Here is a 20,264-nt window from a genome sequence, read left to right as displayed (position 1 = left end):
TTCTACAATTTGCAGATACAACAAATCAGCATGTTCATCCCCCACGAAATACTGAACATTTACAAGCTGGGTAGACAATTAAATGGTTTGGTGGCCTCTTTCTCCCCTGAGTTACCAGCCAGATAAGCATTTTTATGTACCCTTCAGAAGCCAAGCACAGCGATGATGGAACCACTTATCTGGCTGGGAAGCTACAAAGAGACTGCAGTGGTACATACAGTATAGTTTCTTGGTGGGATCAAGCTCAGTAATCATACACAAATGTAACTCTATCCATGCCTCCCAGGCCAAATACATGCATAAAAGTGAGGACCATCAGGTTTAAGACTCTCATCCATAAAGAAACTACAGCTTAGATCCCAGACCTCAGTTCCTGTTATAAAGCAGTCCATTTCTGCCTTACTATATTAGCTTCAGAAAAACATGCATTTTTATTAAAACTCACCATAAGGGCCAATGTAAAAATGTTGTGTTTGGCCAAAAGTACAGTTTCATTTGACATAAGGAACTTCAGCAAGTTTATCAAGGCTTCAAAGAAAAAAAAACAGTAAGTTATTCAAATCATAATCAATATAATCAATAAAAGTAAGGGCCAGCAAGAAGGCTCAGTGAGCAAAGGTACTTGCTACCAACTGTGATGACCTCATCGGTTCCAGGGTGCACACATAGGAGAGAACTGGTGCCCACATGCTGTCCCCTAACCTCCACATGTGTCCACATACACATACACACACACACACACATAAATAAATAGATGTACTAAAAAAATTAAGTAAATAAAAGCAAACTAGGTCTATAGAAATCTATAGGTCTGAAGTAAGTCTCAGCAACCAAGGCCTTTTTAAAACTGTTAACATATGACAGTATGTGTGTGCAGGTGAACGTGTACGTGTGTGTGTGTGTGTGTGTGTGTGTGTGTGTGTGTGTAAAATAGCCTCTTAATAAAACACCACCATTTCACTGTGGTCGGGAACACTGGCACCTACTTTTCTCTAACAGCTGCCTTCTGGTGCCTATCACCCGATAGCTCTCACCCTCCCCCAATCACGAGCGTTGGTAATCACTACTCTGCATCGAGATCAGCATTTTCTAAACTTCCCCGTCTGAGAGAGAACACAGTATTTGTCTTTCTGTGTCTGGCGTATTTCACTGGCATACATCCTCCAATTCCACCCAATTTCCATCTGGCTACAAATGACAGGATTTGATTCTTTCTTGGGCTAAGTAATTTCCCACTCCTATATTCATACTATTTTTTGGTGGGAAGGAGGAACTGCTGTGGTTGGAATACTTGGTCCCCAGTTGCTGGACTGCTCGGGAAGGGTTAGGAGGTGTAGTGTTGTTGGAGCAAGTGTGTCACTACAGGTAGATTTGGGTTTGTTTTTTGTTTTTCTTTTTTGTTTTTTTTGGGGGGGGTTGTTTGTTTGTTTTTGTTTTGTTTTTTGTTTGTTAGGTTGGTTGGTTTTTTGAGATAGGGTTTCTCTGTAGCTTTGGAGCCTGTCCTAGAACTAGCTCTTGTAGACCAGGCTGGCCTCGACCTCACAGAGATCCTCCTGCCTCTGCCTCCCCTGCCTCCCGAGTGCTGGGATTAAAGGCATGCATCACCACCGTCCAACTACAGGTAGGTTTTGAAGGTTTCAAAATACTTGCACCATTCCCAGTGTCTCTGTTTCCTGCTTCTGAATCAAGATATGAGCTCTCAGCTGTTCCTATTGCTATGCATTTGCTCAGCCATAATGGACTCTTAGGCTGGCTAGTTTTATCAACTTGATATTCACTAGAGTCATCTGAGGAAGGGAACTTCAAGTGAGAAAATGCCTACATAAAACTGGGCTACAGGGGGGCTGGAGAGATGGCTCAGTGGTTAAGAGCATTGCCTGTTCTTCCAAAGGTCCTGAGTTCAATTCCCAGCAACCACATGGTGGCTCACAACCATCTGTAAAGAGGTCTGGTGTCCTCTTCTGGCCTGCAGACATGCACACAGACAGAATATTGTATGCATAATAAATAAATTAAAAAAAAGATTGGGCTACAGGCAAGTCTGTAGGGTATTTTCTTAATTAGTGACTGAGTGGGAGAGCCCAGCCCATTGTGGGAGGGGCCACCCCTGGGCTGTCGATCTGGGTTCTATAAGAAAGCAGGCTGACTAAGCCATGAAGAGCAAGTCAGTAAACAGCACCCCTCCACGGCCTCTGCATCAGCTCCTGCTCTAGTCCTGCTTGCATTCCTGCCCTCAGGATTTTGATGATGAACTAACTGTATTGTGGAACTGTGAGTGAAATAAACCCTTTCTTCCCCAAGTTGTTTTGGTCATGGTGTTTCATCACAGCAATAATAACCCTGACTAAGACAACTCTACACTCTGAAACCATGACACCAATCAGAGGCTGTCTTGTATAAGTTGCCTTAGTCATGGTGTTTTGACACAGCAATAGAAAAGACAGACAGAATTTGGCCCACAGTCCATTTTGGCCTCAAATTCAGGATCCTCCTGCCTCTGTCCCTGAGTGCTAGGATTATAGACACATGCTACCATGCCTACTATACCATATAAATTTATGTGTATGTATACACAAACACATACATGAGGGGAGGGCAGGCTGGCCTCCAACTCTCTATGTAGTTGAGAATGAAACTTGTATTCGGTAAGCCCAGGGCCACGAAAATCTAAGTATGTGTTCTACCACTAAGCTACAACTCCAGACCCTTGCCCATTACTTTTTGTATTTTTTTTAATTGATTTTTATCCTTTGCCCCTTTTTTTTTTCTTTGAGGCAGGGTTTCTCTGTAGCTTTGGAGCCTGTCCTGGAACTAGCTCTTGTAGACCAGGCTGGCCTCGAACTCACAGAGATCTGCCTGCCTCTGCCTCCCGAGTGCTGGGATTAAAGGCATGCGCCACTGCGGCCTGGCCCCCTTGCCCATTTTTAACTACACTTCCATCCTCTTCTCCTATCCTCATGTAGCTTAGACCAGCCTCAAACTTGGTGGAGTTTTTTGTTTTGTTTTGTGTTTTTTTGGTTTGTTTCTTTGTTTTTCTTTTTCGAGACAAGGTTTCTCTGTGTAGTTTTGGAGACTATCCTAGAAGTAGCTCTGTAGACCACACTAGCCTCTGCTTCCCCAGTTCTGAGATTAAAGGCCTCTACCATACCAAACTCAAAAAAGAAAAAAAATCTTTAAAACAAAAGACTTTAATCTTTTTTCAGTTTGATAATTTCTCTCCCATTTTGTAGGTTGTCCATACTACTTTTATTTTTCATATGTGTAGTCTAGTATAATCCTACTTGTCGTTTTTTGTTTTTATTGTATGCACTCTTGGGGCCTTTTATCCAAGATCTTTTACTTATTTCCAATAGAGGAGATTGCACTAAGGGCCTTGTACCTAACAGATAAGTCTCTAGCACCCACCGAGCTACAACCATTTTTTTTATTTTTTTGTATGTTTGTGGGGGTATGTACATATGATGTATGTCCAGGTTTGTTCGTGCCATGGCATGTGCATGGGGACAGAGGACAATCTTGGGTGTCTGTTTCTTCATTGTTTTTATTTGTTTGTTTGTTTTTGTTTTTCGAGACAGGGTTTTGCTGTAGTTTTGGAGCCTGTCCTGGAACTAGTTATTGTAGACCAGGCTGGTCTCGAACTCACAGAGATCTGCCTGTCTCTGCCTCATGAGTGCTGCGATTAAAGGCGTGCGCCACCACCACCCTCTTGTTTCTTCATTGTCTGCCACTGCATAAAGCTTCAGGGAATTCTGCTGTCTCTGGCATAGCAGCTCACAGTAGCAATGTCGCAATGTAGACACTTGCCACCATGCTGGACTTTTATCTGGGCTCTAGGGATCCAGACTTAGTCTCACAAGCACTTTAGGAACTGAAACATATCCCCAGTTCTTTGTTTTCATTTGGAGACAGAGCCTCCTAAGTTGCCCAAATTGGCCTTAAACCTACGCTGTAGGATGCTTTGACTTGGCTTTTTGAATAGATGGCTTGTGCCACCAGGCCCAAGGTCTTTTTTTTATTTTGATTTATTTACTTTTGGTTTTTCAAGACAGGATTTCTCTGTGTAACAGCCCTAGCTGTCCTGGAACTTGTTCTTGTAGACCAGGTTGGCCTCTAATTTACAGAGACCCACCTGCCTCTGCCTCCCGAGCGCTGGGATTAAAGGCGTGCGCCACCACTGTTCAGCTCCAAGATCTTTTAAAAGCTGATTAAAGTCTGTGCAATGTAGCTCGGTGCTGGACAGTTTGCCCAGCACAGACATGGCCCTGGTTCAACCTCTAGCACAGACAAAATGGTATATTTAAGACAAGTAGGCCAGTGGGGAATCACATACCTGTAATCTTAGCACTTTGGTGGTAAAGACATGAGTGTTAACGAATTCAAGGCCAGCTTCAGCTACACAGTAGATCAAGGCCGGCCTGGGCTAAAGACACCAGGTCTTTTTAAAACAGAAAAGAAAAAAAAAAAAAAAGCAAAGCACCACTCTTCCAGGTGCATGTCTGCTTATCTGCCCATGTAAGGTTTGAAAAAAGTCTACTTCTCTTTACCATTTCTTACAAGCAATTAAGCTCAGAAATGTGATTGCTCAACTGACATCCTAGTGTTCCAAATTTCCTCCCACGTGGTGATTTCCCCATCAAACTTTTGCAATTTACAAGTAAAAATAAGGTCCCCTTCCTCCTCAGACTGCTAGCATCTACTGTCAACAAGTTTCAGTATCATGTCTGTTTCAAATATCACTGCTAGAAGGGCCATGTATATATCTAAACGTCCCCAGATGTGGCAGATACACTGCATAACCCACAGCTGTACAACTACGCTTTGGAAAGACAGCTCATGAAAAGACAGTTAAAAGTTCCTCCAGGTGTGGTGGCACACACTTGTAATTCCAGCTACTTTGGAGGCTAGGACCCTTTAGATACAGGGTCTCTCTAAGTTGCAGGCTGATCCAAAGTCTAGGCCTACAAAGGCAACTTAGTAAGACCCTGTATCTAAAGGGTTGGCCTTGGCGGGCATAGGCAGGAGGACCATTGTGAATCTTAGGCCACCAGAATTATATAATAAGTTACAGGCCAGCACAGGTTATTGAATGAGACCTTTTCTAAGTTAAAAAAAAAAAAATCAACTCCCCAGCAATGAAGCATGTCCTAGCTCAATCATAGAGCACTTACCTAGTGTGCATGAACCTGTGTTCAATCTCTAGTACCACAACAATTAATTTTTTAAAAGATTTTTTCATTGCATTTAAGTGCACATGAGCCCCCATGCCCTTGGATCCCCTGTAGCTAGAGTTCTAGTTAATTGTGCTGGGAACCAAATTCTAGTCCTCTGCAAAAGCAGTCCACATTTCTAACCAATGAGAAACATCCAGCCCAAGGGGGAAAAATTTTTTTTTAAGTGTCCTAGTTGTTCAAACAAAAGTGTAGCTTGCTCTGTTGCTTTGTCAGCAACATCATTCAGCAGAACAGCTTTTCTGGACCTGACACTCAGGAGAGAGATCGCAAGCTGAAGCACTCTACGTAAACAGAAGCCCTATTAAGTCCTAGGATAACTTTGCAACTCTAAAGAACCCCCCCCCCCCCGTTTTTTTTTTTGAGACAGGATTTCTCTGTGTAGTTTTAGAGCCTGTCCTAGAACTTGTTCTGTAGACCATGTTGGCCTTGAACTCACAGAGATCCCCCTGCCTCTGCCTCCCGGGTGCTGGGGTTAGAGGCATGAGGCGTGCGCCACCACCAGCCTCTAAAGAGTTTTTTGCAAAAGAAATTTTCAGTTGTCTTGCACCCTTTCAGCAAGTACAGTGGTTCTCAGCTTTCCTACTGCTGCGACCCTTTAGTACAGTTCCTCATGCTGTGGTGACCCCCAACCATAACATTATTTCTTTGCTACTTCGTAACTGTAATTTTGCTAGTTATGAATCGTAAATACCAGTGTTTCCCAATAGTCCTAGGCAGCCCCTGTGAAAGGGTCCTCTGATCTACAGGTTGAGAACTACTGACCTAGGACATCTGTCTATGGATCAAATCCGACTTCTGTGTCTATCCGGCCTTGCCCTGGACCTACTACTGCCCTTCTCAGTGAGAAAGAAGAGAATTGACTGCAGACTCAGGTCCTCTCCTGTCCTGAACCTCCCTTGTGCCCACCCCTGAAGAAAGCCTTGGTCTTTTCTTCTCCTTGAACCTGACACTCCAGTTTTCTTGGCTAGGCTAGGAAAAAAGCAAGCATCAAGGACCCTCTGGCCTCCCCAACACCAACCCATCCAGTCCCACGCTCAGGGCTGGGATTACAGGCATGCATGTGACTGTTACGTGGGTGCTAGGATTTGAACTCCTCATAATTGTGCAGCAAGGTCTTTTAACTGCTAGATCATCTCTCTGTACCCTAATTAGTTAATTTTTGAGAAAAGATCTCAAAGTAACCCAGGCATTCACAATCTTTCTATCTCTGCCTTCCTACCAAATACTAGGATTACAGGAGCACACCACCATGCCAAGATTTTCTAAAATCACATCTTTTTTGGTCAGCAAAGAAGTCCATTCTCGGTGCTAGAGAGATGGCTCAGCGGTTAAGAGCTCTGGCTGCCCTTCCAGAGGACCCAGGTTCAATTCCCAGCACCCACATGACAGCTCACAACTGTCTGTAACTCAAGTTCCAGATCTGACATCCTCATACCAACGCACATGGAAATGACAACCTCAGCCCAAACTTCCATCCTTGCTGAAGATCACCTTGCTCAGCTATGTGGAGCTGCTCACTGACAGAGTGCCTCAGGGTAAAATTACAGCTGACACTGCTCAGCATCCCAGAAAGAAACGTCTGTTGGGAAGACCTGCCTCCCAAGTCTATCTTGCCTTGAACAAACAATCTCAGAAAAGGATAGACTGCAGAACCACATAGCCCCTAGAGCTGTAATAATTTCCTCACTCCGAAGCCCCTCCTCTTGCCCCTATAAAGAGATTTTCCCCTGGCAGGCCCCTCGGTTTCTAAGGAGAGAGGCTGATCCTCATTAGACACTGCTCTGTCCGCCTGCTGTCTTCACACTGCCCCCAAAACCCAACACCCTTCTCTCTCTCAACACCGAACAGACTTCATGAACTCACAGGAGACAAGAGAAAGAGAAGGGTAGAACATGAGCTGTAGAGAAAGTCATGACTTTTAAACATATCCAATCCACAATGGCGAAGATACAGCTCCAGCAGTGGCTGTGTGGCAATTAAAGGGCAGGAAGTCTGGAGGACAGGAAGTCTGGAGGGCAGGAAGTGGGAGCAATTGTGTTCTTGCAACGAATTACTACTGATTAAGAGTTAGGAATGACAAAGTGATAAAATGGGAAAAAGAAGAGTAATTCTAATACAAGTCAACAACTACCTTGCATCTGAATTGCTGCAGACACAGGCAGAGCTGGAGAGTGGGGGAGTCCAGCACGGGAGGCTTCGGTGTGTGCGAGATGCTTTGTGTGTCACGTGCTACAAAGACCTGTTTACCCTGATGATTCAAGTCACATATCAATCTCCTGTCCCCCAGAAAGTGAGATAAACCCCTAGAGTCAGTCTGTGGGTTATGATCCTTTGGGGGTAAAAAGACCCTTTCACAGGGGTGTCCTAAGACCATCAGAAAACAAATATTTACATTATGACTCGTAACAGCAGCAAAATTACAGTTATGAAGTAGCAATGAAAGTAATGTTATGGTTGGGGTCCCCACAACATAAGGAACTGTATTAAAGAGTCGCAGCAGTAGGAAGGCTGAGAAGCACTGCCCTAGAGGGTATTTCTTTTTGTTTGTTACAAACAAGGCTGGGGACTGAACCCAGGACAACTCACACACTGAGTGGCTGAGCTACTGAGGCTGGTCTACAGAAATGTCCACAGTGAGCTAAGATAAACAAAGCAACCTTAAACTTGGCTCCAAAAAGTCTATGATAATAAAGACCATGACCCTAAGAGAGAATGCTCCTTATATCCTATAAACACTGACTTCATACACACATCAATTATACGAACACCACTAAGCACACACATTCTCTCCCCCCTTCTGCCTTAGTATGAGGGGAGTTCTAAGTCTGAAAGGCTTTGACCTAGCTGAGAAGAAATTTCCAGAAAAAAGATTCTCATTTAATTCAAATTCTCATGTTTTAGAAATGAAAAAGACCTACCCTACCCCATTCTCACCCACTGATGGTTAATCAAATTGACAATGAGTCAATTTGACTGCATTTAGAATCACCATGGAAACACACCTCTTGGTATATCTTATAAGGTATTTCCAGAAAGGTATAACTAAAGAGGAAAGACACAAACTGATGACTGTGGGCATTAGAGGTGGGGTCCTGGACTGAAGAAAAAGGAACAAGAGCATTCGTCTCTCTCCCTTTACTAGAGACACACAGAGACTAAATGCCCCCACTCCTGCTACTGTGCCCTCTCTGCCATGATGAACTGTATCCCTAAGGAAAACCTTCCTAAGCTGCTCCTCTTCAGAAACTTAGTCATAGCAAAGTAAAATAGCATGCATACCAAATTAGGTAGTGATAAAACTGGGACTAGAGGCTGGCCTCCAACTTGGTGTTCTCTGCATTACCGAACAATGGATGAGTCCGAGAGTAAAGGAGAAATCCAAGTGCTGGGATTCCAGGCCTAAACCACTGCACTAGGTACAGTGTCTGTCTCTGCCTCTCCCCCACCACCTCCTCTTCTATCTCTCCCTCTTTTGCATGTGTGTAGATACAACGCACACATGCATTTATATCTATGTAGAGGTGCTGTAGGATAACCCTTCTGTTCACTACAAATATATGTTGCTCTCACTGGTTGGTAATAAAAGCTACTTTGGCCTATAGTAAGGCAGAAAATATAGCTAGGTAGGAAAGCCAAACTGAATACAGGGAGAGAGAAGTGCAAAGTTGAGAGAGACACACGCTAGCCACCCAAGAAACAAGATGCCAGCTGACCAGTAAAAGTCATGGTCACGTGTCAATACACAGATTAATAGAAATGGGTTAATGTAAATGTTAAGAGTTAGTTAGTAATAAGCCTGAACCATAGGCCAAGCAGTTTGTAATTAATATTAAGCCTCTGGTAACTATTTAGAAGCAGCTGCTGGATGGGTCAGGACCGAGAAACCTCTGATGACATGGAGGTTCAAGAGGAACTAGGAGACAGCCTTGGGCATCTCTTCCTCAGGAGCTGTCCACCTCAATTATTTGAGACAAGGTCTTTCACTGGGATCTGGAGCTTGTTGGTTAGGCAATGCCAGCTGGTCAGTGACCTCAGGGATCCTCCTGTTTCTGCCTCTACAGTGCTGGGATTACAAACTTGTGCCATGACACCCAGCTTCTTACAAAGGTGACTTGTGTTATGTACTGATGAACTCATCTCTTACACACATAATTATCAAGTAAAACTGTTCCTAATTTCCTCACTCAGAGCTGACTCTCAAAATTATGTCCTATACACAGAATATGATTGGATAATGGGCTATACAAGAAGGCAGAGTAACCTTCATGCAAAATCAGAACCAAAACAAATAAAAGCTGGACAAAAACAATAACCAAGTTTATTCCTCTGCAATTAAAGCATAAACCTTTGCCCAGAGCTTAGATAGCAGGCCAAGGAAAAACCTTATGTCAGGGGCAGTTTCAAGGACAATAGAGAATAGGTAATCAGGCTCTCAATGACAGCACATAAGCAGCATAGAGATTGTGCTGGCTGTTTCTGGCTCACCCTCTTCATACAATTCATTTTTAGAAAACTGCCCTTGATCTTCTTGTCCACTGAATGCCAGCTGGGCACATGACCAGCCAAACTGTTCCTAGGATAGCCACAAAAGCAGCAGTACATGGAAGGAAAAATTAAGATAACCACAAAAGACAAGGGAGTGATTATATAAAATTAGTATTGTTAATTAGTCATATGTCTGTAAGTGTTTGCAATCCAGTATGGTACATGTTGTAGCCACTGAGAAGATACAGGAGACAGAATGTGCTTTTTATTCCTCTTTAGTTTAACCCTTTATCATGTTTCCTGCTGTTAGATAATACTTTTAAAGGAAGCAGGGATGGGGAAGAGTACTAACCCAAATCTCAGCCTTACTACAGGCCTGGCCCTTTTGATACCTGCTCTAAAAGGTTTCCCAAGAACAACTTTATTCTATAGGGACTCAAATGGGTTAAAAGTTTGGTCCAAGCCAGGGGTGGTGGCACACCCCTTTAATCTCACAACTGCGTGGAAGATGTATGCAGATCTCTGTGAGTTCAAGGTCATCCTGGTCTACAGGATTAGTTCCAGGACAGCTATGGCTGTAAAACTCTGTCTCAAAAAAAATCGACCAATCAATTAACCAATCAATGAATAAATATATAAATACCAGCTTCCTCTTCCTCTGAGAGGTGTGAAGTGATCTGTGTAAATGGTTCTCTACTCTATGATCCAGAAAATCATGAACAAAGTCAGGAGGTTCAGACCTTCATGGGTTTCACTTTAAGAACATTATGAAGCTGCCCGCCATCAAAGCCATGTCCATCTGAAAAGTCACATGTATCGGAAAGATGCCACTGTAAAGAAGCAGTGTCTGTCATTCTGGTTGTTCAACGGTGGAGCTGGGAGGGAAGTGTCCAGGCCCAAGAGTGGAGCTGGACACATACATGTTGGCATTAGCAATACAGACAGTAATGTAAGGATCTGAATATAGAATTCTCTGGTTACTAAACATAGCCAGGTGAACAAAACACCCCAGATATGCAACCAAACCTTCAGCGCCCCTTCCACTATACATGAGCTCCCCTGCCATGCTGTTGCTCCTCAATGAAAAGGAACAAGAAGACAAAAATATACCCCAGAGGAAAATGAAGAAATGAAAGTCTATGGTATAGAAATAAATGCAGCATAAAAGAAATGCAAAGACAGAAAAGCAAAATACTTCAGTTCAGTCAGAATTTCATTAATCATTCCCTTACAAATTAAAGCTGCCATGGAAAAGTTCTGTAAGCTGAGTCTCTGCTGTCCAAGTGTGGTGGGACTTCATTCCACAGGCCCAGATCACTGAGTTTATACGATCTCAAAACACCAAAGTCTGAAAGTAAGGACTTATGCCAGGGTGGTGCGCACACCTTTAATCTCAGCACTCGAGAGAGTTATGGTAAAAATAAAATGCTGCAGGTCCCTGAGTGGCCGCAGCAGACAGCAGGTCCCAGGCAGGAAGCCATGTGGTGGGTGAGAGACAGAGACATTGATAGGCACGCCATGCAGAGAAAGTGGGTATTTATTTAGTGGGTTATGGAGGGGAAAGGGAAAGGGGGAAAGGGAGAAGGGGGAAGGAGAAGTGGGGAGATGGGAGAAAGCCCTCTTGGGAAGAGAGACAAAAGGAAACCAAAGAAAAATCTGCTAATGGGAGGGAGTGGGTGGGCTTGTCTCTTAAAGGGACAGGACAAACCAGACCATTACAGGGAGGCTGGCTGGCTGGTCAATCAGAGCAACTATCAGACCTTGTCTCAGAAACCCAAAATACAGAAAAAAAAAAAAAGAAAACGGGGAGGCGGGGAAGATGAAGGAACTTAAATAGGCATTTATACACCCATGATTACAGCAGCATCATTCACACAACAAATATGGGAAGCATCCCAAATGTCCAACAAGAGCTGAACAGACACAATGGGTTATTTACACACAACAGATTATCATTCTGCCTTAAAATGGAAGAAAAGGGCTGGAGAGGCAGCTCAGCATTTAAGAATGCTTATTGCTCTTGAAGAGGATAAAGTTCAGTTCCTAGTATCCATCTCAAGCATATCATAACTGTCTATACTCCAGTTCCAGAGACCCAACACCCTTTTCAGGTCTCTAATGGCACCTGAACACACACACACACACACACACACACACACACACAGTAATCTTATTTGTTTGCTTGCTTGTTTTGAGGCAGGGTTTCTCTGTGTAGCCCTGGCTGTCCTGGAACTCACTCTGTAGACCAGGCTGGCTTCAAACTCAGAGATTTGCCTGAATCTGCTTCCCAAGTGCTTGGATGAAAGGGGTGCACCACCATGCAGCTAAAAACAAAGTAATTTTTATTTTATTTTATTTTATTTTTGGTTTTTCGAGACAGGGTTTCTCTGTGGTTTTGGAGCCTGTCCTGGAACTAGCTCTTGTAGACCAGGCTGGTCTCGAACTCACAGAGATCCACCTTCCTCTGCCTCCCAAGTGCTGGGATTAAAGGCGTGCGCCACCACCGCCCGGCTCAAAGTAATTTTTAAAGAAAGGAAATGATGTTAGTGAAATAAGCTAGTCATAAAAGGTCAAAAGGACAGGTTCACCAGGTTAAGGTTATAAGGACTACTTGAGTAGTCAGATTCATAGAGACAAAGTAGGCAGTAGCAGTTCATTCACAGTGGTGGTGTGGGCCTATATCCCAGCACTCAGGAGGTGGAGGCAAAAGGATCAATAGCTCAAGGATGTCTCAGCTACACAGTAAATTCAAAGCCAGCCTGGGCCACATGAAACCCATTTTAAAAAGAAAGGAAAAACCACCTCCAAGGTCAGAATCAAAGCTAACCACGCTCTCTAAACACCAACAATCCCCTGTGTGATCTTAAGGGACCCCGAGTTGAATTTCTAGTTTAGCATTTATTAAGCAAGGCTCGAGAGACTAGCTCCAAACACTGTAACCCTAACTGAATGAAAAAGTGTTTGCAACCAAATACTTGTACCCACTAAGTATATTTATACTGGGCTGGGAAGAAGGCTCCAATGCTAAAGTGCTTGCTGTCCTAGCATGAGGATCTGAGCTCAGATCCCAGCAGCACATAAATAAAGAGCCAGGTGCAGCAGCATGTGCCCAGAGCAGGGGAAGCAGAGACCAGCCGGTCCCTGGGGCTTGCTGGCCAGAAACTCTAGCTAAATTGATGAGCTGCATGTTCATCGAGAAGCCCTGTCCCTAAAAAAAATAAAGTGAACAACATCGACCTCCATCCTCCATACACACTTGCACACTAACAATAAGCACACACATGAGTATGTTTAAACTTAAGGGACGTAATACATTCATTTGTTTATCAGAAAGTTGTTTTCCACAAGAGCCCTTGAAATTTTGAGTTTTGGGCTTTTGTCCAGAAACTGGAACCAACTGCTGCCTGTTCTGACACTACTGGAGGCAACTAGCTGTCTCATCCATTGCTTCAGCCTATGTTCCCTTCTGGTGAGTTGTGCGAATTGTGTTTAGTAAACAGTGCAATAGCACTGTGCAGAACATACAGTGTGTCCAGGCTCTAGAATACTGAGCCAAGACTTAGTACTGCGGCAAGTCCTTAAACCCCTAGTCAATCCTGGAGGCAGCAGCAGTAAATCTAGTTTCCAAGGAGAAGGTTCAGTATCGCCCACTGGGAAGTCTTAGCACCTTCCACAGGCTCCCATCACAGAACAGAAACTAAGGCTCTCGATTTGCTGAGCTGTTCTTGGCATTCGTGTGTCCTACACAAGGAGGACTTCCCCAGATTTGTTTCTATCTGCTTTGGATTCGGGGGAGGAACAGAAGATAGCAGCAAATTGTGCTGCCATGAGGAGCAGAAGGAATATTGGATATAGGAACTTGTTCAGAACTAAAACCTGTCCCCACCTGGAGGGCAAACCAGCAGCAAGGAAAACAAGCCAGCCACAGAAGACACAACTGAATGGTAGCTCAGTCACCTGCCTTAGAGAAACAGGGGAGAGGCTTAAGTGTAAAAGCCAAGTGAATTAAATAAAAAAAATTAAAAACAGGAAGGAGAGAGATTCATTCCTAGCACAAGTAAGTGTCACTAAAGAAACTGGTCAGATAGCTGGGTGGTGGTGACACACACCTTTAATCCCATCATTTGGGAGGCAGAGGCAGGCAGATCTCCAAGTTTAAGGCCAGCTTGGTCTACAGAGTGAGTTCCAGGACAGCTAGGGCTACACGGAGAAATAAATTGTCTCAAAAATTAAAAAAAAGTAAAATAAAAAAGAAACTGGTCAAAGAGAACTTGTCTGTCTGAGCAGCTTTTGTACACAATGAAGAGGAAAGAAAAATTGTAAGACAAGACTTGGACCCTATTTTGGAACACTGTATGGAACTAGAATTAGGTGCCACTGAACCCAAATCACAGCCTGTTCATAAGGGAGATGCATAATTTCACAGTGTCCAGTAGACGGGAAATATTGGCATTTCACTTGCTTAAGACAGAGTCAAGGAAAAGCTAGAAATAACACTAGCTAAACAAGCTAAAGCCACCAAAACCTTGGAGGCCTCATAAACTCCAACCAATTCCCTCATCCCCAGGGAAAATCTTTGGTGATAATTTGTTTGGAAAGGATATGGTTGGGCAGAGAAAGGAATATAAGGTGGGAGGAAACGAGCTCAGCCATTTGGTCTGAGGATTCGTGGAGACAGGATCTAGCCCACTTCGGTCTGAGGATTTGGTAGAGGTAAAAAGCCTCTCTAGTGGCTGGCTTCTTTGCTTCTCTGATCTTTCAGAATTTACCCTGATACCTGACTCCGGGTTTTTACTATTAAGACCAATTAGAATTCACACTAGAAAAATCACCCATGAGTCCCCAGCAACACTGGCAGTGATGGGCGGGCTCACTGTCAGTTGACAGAGTGGTTCAGAAAGGAGTAGAAAGGCAATACCTAACAACAGAACTGTTTTTAATACACTAAATGCCTGTAGTGGTATATTATTTGTATTTTGATAAATAAATCATGCCTGAAGACCGGAAGCAAACCTAGAGCCACTAGAGGTCAGGCAGTGGTGGCACACGCCTTTAATCCCAGCACTAGAGGGAAATTAAATGGGAGGAGAGGCTTAGTCTGTGTCACCTAGCGTTGGTAGAGTTAAGACTTCTCTAGCGACTTGGCTGCTTTGCTTTTCTGGTTTTCAAGTTGAACCCCAATATCTTACTCAGGGTTTTTATTATTCATGCTACAGATGTCCTCTCAAAACAGAGGTTTCTAATCTTATGTTAGGACGTAACAAAATAGAATCCTAGCTCTTGGGAATGATGGAAGGGCAGTAACAGTTCAAAGTCATTTTCAGCTAAACAGTGTGTTCAAGTCTGTGGTAAATGAGACCCTGTCTCAAAACAAAAAAAAAAAAAGATAACTTTTTAATTAAAACAACAACAACAACAAAATGAACTCAACCATTTGTCTGTAAAGCTAAGCACCGCACCAACACAGCAGCAAGAGGATCGAGAATGAGGCAGCTCTGGGCTTTGGCTGTGCTCTGAGTGCCCTGGGAGAAGAAAACAGTTTGTGTTGCCTAAAGGTTCCACAACCCTCTAGCTGAGCCAAAGAGCAGAGCAAATCTTCCTTTAAATGGAAGTCACATTTCTCCTTTTCCCTAGCTATGAATGTGTATCTTCTGAAAGGGAAGATAATGTTCTCAATCATTCCCCATCCCCCATTTACTTGGGAAAGAATACTACCCATCCCCTCTTCATCCTGATGAACCTTTTAAATTAAAGTTCTCAGACTCGGCCTATCTGTGCATCTATATTCCAGCACTAGAGGAGCTGAGACAAGAACGTTGCTAACCACGGGGCATAGCATGGGCTATATATTGATTCCAGGCAGCCCTGGGCTACCTAGCAAAACCCTGTCTCAAAAATACCTAAAGTGAGGCTGGAGAGACAGCACGGTCGTTACGAGCACAGGCTGCTCTTCCAGGAGTAGGGTTTCATTCTCAACACACACATGGCAGTTCACAGCCTCCAGGAACTCCTGTCCCAGAGGATCTGATGCCCGCTTCTGACTCCACCAGCACTGTGCACGCATAATGGACAGACTTACATGTAGGCAAAACTCTCATACACATAAAAAAAATTAAACCCTTTAAAAAAAGAAAAACAACCAAGCAGTGGTGGCACACGCCTTTAATCCCAGCACTCGGGGGAGGCAGAGGCAGGTGGATCTCTGTGAGTTGGAGGCCATCCTGATCTACAAGAGCTAGTTCCAGGACAGGCTCCAAAGCCACAGAGAAACCCTGTTTCAAAAAAAAGAAAGGAAGGAAGGAAGGAAGGAAGGAAAAAAAGAAAAAGAAAAGAAAAGACGGAGAGGGAGAGAAAGAGGGGAGAACTCAGAGGAAGAGAGAATGTATCCAGAGCTTAGATGCCAGGAATGTAGGATCCCTATGCACCTGCCATAACTAAGCAGGTTCAAGGAACCTTACCACCTTCAGTTCTTGTTTCCTTTCCCAAACACTGTCTGAGTGGTACCCAAACTTACTCTATGAGATTTAACAGTCAGTGAAACAGACCATGTTCACATTAACCATCTGCTAAGGGACCCTCTCCCAGACTACAGGAAGGCTAACATCAGATCCATTTGCCCAGGTGTGGAAAGATAACACCTTACCAAGCTAAGCTCTCTCACTTTAGAACTACTGAATGTAGGCATAGCAACAAAAGCAGTCACTCCTTTCCCACCCCATGAACCTGACAAGATGCTGACTGACCTGTGGAAGCTGACTTTTCTCTCAATAGGAAGAGACTTTTCTGCATCAAGAAAAATGGAGAGTGATTTCTGACTCTTTGCAGCTTTTATGTGAGAATCTTTTCTCACTCATTTTTTTCTTTTCTTTCTTTTCTTTTTTCTTTCCTTTTTTCTTTTTTTTTTCTTTTTGAGGCAGGATTTCTCTACAAAGTCCTGGCCGTCCTCGAAGTCACTCTGTAGACCAGGCTGACCTCAAACTCAGGAGATGTGCCTGCCTCTGCCTCCCAAGTGCTGAGATGTCTGGCTACTTGATTCCTCTGGACATTGAGCCCCTTGAATTCCATCCTTGCTGGCTCCTCTTCTTGACTGCTGGGATTAGTTTTGACAAGCATGCTCTATTCTTTCCCACCTGTATAACCTCTTTCAAACTAAAAGAGGCAATGGCTATGTAAGATGTTCCCTTTGGAGGAAGCTGAAAGATGTACTTTTATTACTTTCACAACTTCCTATAAGTCTATAATTACATCAAATTACAGTTTAAAAAATAAACTAAACTAAAAGAAGAAGACAACTAAGTGTCCAAAGGTAAGCTTCTACGCATCAGGAGAGGCTGCCAAACTGCCAAAGCTATACCTACATCAGGACTGCCAGACAATGCTATACATCAAATCAGTTTTTCTCTTGAAAAAAAATTCAGTCCTGCATAACACCCACAGCATAGTTTCCCACAGGCTCTCAATTTGCACCCTCAAATTGTTCTTAACCATGAAGACACGGGTTCTGCCAGATGGGAAAGCCAGCTGGATCTGGAAAACTGTGCTGCTCTCTGGAGTTCCATGCTTCCCAGGAGGTATCTGAAAGGTCAGGCCATGCACAGTTTCCTTTCACAAAGCTAAATCCTTGGGATGCTCTACAGCGCCGTGAAGCTGAGCAGAGTGTTTGGGGGCTCTGGGACCTTTCTTCCTACAGGGAGGCAAATGTTACCTGGTGACCTACATCTGAGCACAGAAGTCGGGAACTCTAAGTTCCAGCCACGACTGTTCGGGGTCTGGCTCCAGACTCCTTAGTAAGTTACTTAACCCTCTGCAATTCCACTCCCTTCCCCAATCAATACAGATACAAGTAATGCACGGTTTATCCTGAGACATGGCATAATGAAAGGGTAAGGACTTTGATCTACACACAAATGCTGAATAAAAAAATGCCAGCACAAATCTGCCTTTAAACCATGTTTTCAGACCGTGGAAGCCACGTATTTAGATGCAAGCTGCTTTCCCAGTGCCCCTTCTGCCCACAGTGGAAGTAAAATAAGCTGTCTCCAGGAAGCTCTGTGAAAGTCGCTCCCTTTCCAACAGCTCCAAGCCTCTCTCTAACCATCCTGCTTATTCTTTGTGAATAGCTTAGAAGTCACCAGGGTTTCCATTTTCACTTGGTTAAAATCTGTCCATCTGTGGATGGGAAGAAACACACCAAGAAAGGGAGTGCTCTGCATCCCCTTTGCACCTCAATGGTTCAAACAAATCTAAGTCAGAGGGTTGATCCTGTCCAAAGATACTGAGAGGCATTGCATCAGAAACATTACAGCAATCATGTTACAGGGTTCTCCCATTACTGTTGTTGCTTTAAGGGGAGAAACACAACATTGTCATTTGTGAATTTATTTATTCATTCAAATGTTTTCTACGTCCCCATTAAAAGCCATATAGTGCAGGCTGAAGAGCTAGCCCAGTGGCTAAGAGTGCTTGCTATTCTTTCAGAGGACCCAGGCTCAGGACCCAGAACACACACAATGGACTCTAAATAAATAAAGACATAAATGGCCCAAAGGGTTGCCGGGCGGTGGTGGCGCACACCTTTAATCCCAGCAATTGGGAGGCAGAGGCAGGCGGATCTCTGTGAGTTCGAGACCAGCCTGGTCTACAAGAGCTAGTTCCAGGACAGGCTCCAAAACTACAGAGAAACCCTGCCTCGAAAAACCAAATAATAATAATAATAATAATAATAATAATAATAATAATAATAAAATAAATGGCCCAAAGTGCCATAGGGACAAGTAGGAAATTAGACACAATGAAGAATATTATCTGTAGGGCTGGAGAGATGGCTCAGTGGTTAAGAGCACTGACTGCTCTTCCAGAGGACCCGGGTTCAATTCCTAGCACCCACATGGCAGCTCACAACTATCTGAAGATCAGTTCCAGGGGATCTGACACTTCACACCAATGCACATAAAATAAAATTAAATAAACCATAAAAATATTAAAAAAAAGAACATTATCTGTAGCCTCAATAAGTTCAGAGAGAAGCTGAGTGTTGTGGTACATACCTCTAATCCCAGAACTCAGGAGCCAGAGGCAAACTTATGTGAGTTTGAGGCCAGCCTGGTCTACATAGTGAGTTCCAGGCCAGCCAGCCCTACAAAGTGCGGCCCTTTAAAAAAAAAAAAATCAGAGAGAAGATGCTGCTAAAAGTATGCATCAGGAAAAAAAAAAAGAGGGGAAAAAAAGCTTAACTAGACACTAGAATATTCTGTGACAAAATAACTGGGAGGTTATGGAACATAAAGTAAGGGTAGTGACTTTGTCCATATGAGAGCATGGAGAGCCTCGCAGGGCTCAGACACTCCTTAAACTGCATGGAGCATACATACACACAAAGGGACAGACGCTTTCTGGATATGCAGGGCCCTACTTTCATTCTTCAAAGAGAAAGAACTGTCTCATTAGGATCGGATCTCCAAACCTCACTTTCTGTCCTTAGAGGGGAGTTTCAGGTAAGCGTTTGCTCAGAGACTGGTATTTGAAAGTCAGAAGAGAGTCCCCAAACTCTATCTTGGAGGAAAATGACAGTTCCTAAAAAGAAAGGCAAAGCAAACCCAGGACTTCCTTCTTCCATATTCCAACTGAAATGAGCTCAGAACGTCCTCCTACACGCTCAGATGCCATGGCAACAGCCACTGTACAAATAAGTGGCAGCAGGGAGTGGGTCAGGGCTGTGTACGTAGAGCAGGAAAAGGACCAAGTGGGATTCAGCCCCTAGCTAAAACATACAGTTGGCTTTTCCTCTCTAGCATTTTTTAGCTAAATCCATTTCAGGAATTTTTTTTTTTTTTGATTTTCGAGACAGAGTTTCTCCATAGCTTTTTTTTTTTTTTAAATATTTATTATATATACAATATTCTGTCTGTGTGTATGCCTGCAGGACAGAAGAGGGCACCAGACCCCATTACAGATGGTTGTGAGCCACCATGTGGTTGCTGGGAATTGAACTCAGGACCTTTGGAAGAGCAGACAATGCTCTTAACCTCTGAGCCATCTCTCCAGCCCCCTCTCCATAGCTTTTTGGTTCCTGTCCTGGAACTAGCTGTTGTAGACCAGGCTGGCCTCGAACTCACAGAGATCCACCTGCCTCTGCCTCCCGAGTGCTGGGATTAAAGGCGTGCGCCACCACCGCCCGGCTCATTTCAGGAATTTTGAATACTTCTGGCAATTTTTCCCCAGAACAAATACAACCCCAGAAATAAAAATCAGCACTCAAGAAGTACAAGGACGCTGAACACCCACATTCCAAACATGAAGGCGCCTGGACCCTACCTGAGTGTCTTCTATAAGCTCAATGGTTTCTGGTTGTTCAGTCAAACCTTACGTGCCTTACACTCTTATCTATAAATAAAATTCATTTATAATTCACAACACATATATGGGCAAGCATTTTCTACACTGGTATATTTGCCATGATGAGTTTCTCACTCCTCCCTCAAATCCATAAACCTAGAAGGCAAAAAGAGAATGAAAACATGGGCATTCCAACATATGAGGGGTAGCGCC

General features: G+C 43.7%; 1 protein-coding gene across 2 annotated transcripts in view; it reads right to left on the bottom strand.

Annotated features, from left to right (window-relative positions):
- Armh3 (armadillo like helical domain containing 3) overlaps window positions 1-20,264 on the bottom strand; it is a 190,141-nt gene that overhangs the window by 87,928 nt on the left and 81,949 nt on the right. For both annotated transcript variants that reach the window (XM_041662014.1, XM_041662015.1), the window contains one exon: window positions 446-528. In XM_041662014.1, the coding sequence (XP_041517948.1) occupies window positions 446-528 (83 nt within the window). The remainder of the gene's footprint in view (window positions 1-445; window positions 529-20,264) is intronic.

The sequence above is a fragment of the Microtus oregoni genome, unplaced genomic scaffold (assembly GCF_018167655.1).
Source record: "Microtus oregoni isolate MIOR12 unplaced genomic scaffold, Mior012 000012F_ref0000307, whole genome shotgun sequence".
NCBI lineage: Eukaryota > Metazoa > Chordata > Mammalia > Rodentia > Cricetidae > Microtus > Microtus oregoni.
The sequence above is the reverse complement of the archived record's forward strand: the minus strand, read 5'-3'. Positions and strand labels throughout refer to the sequence as shown.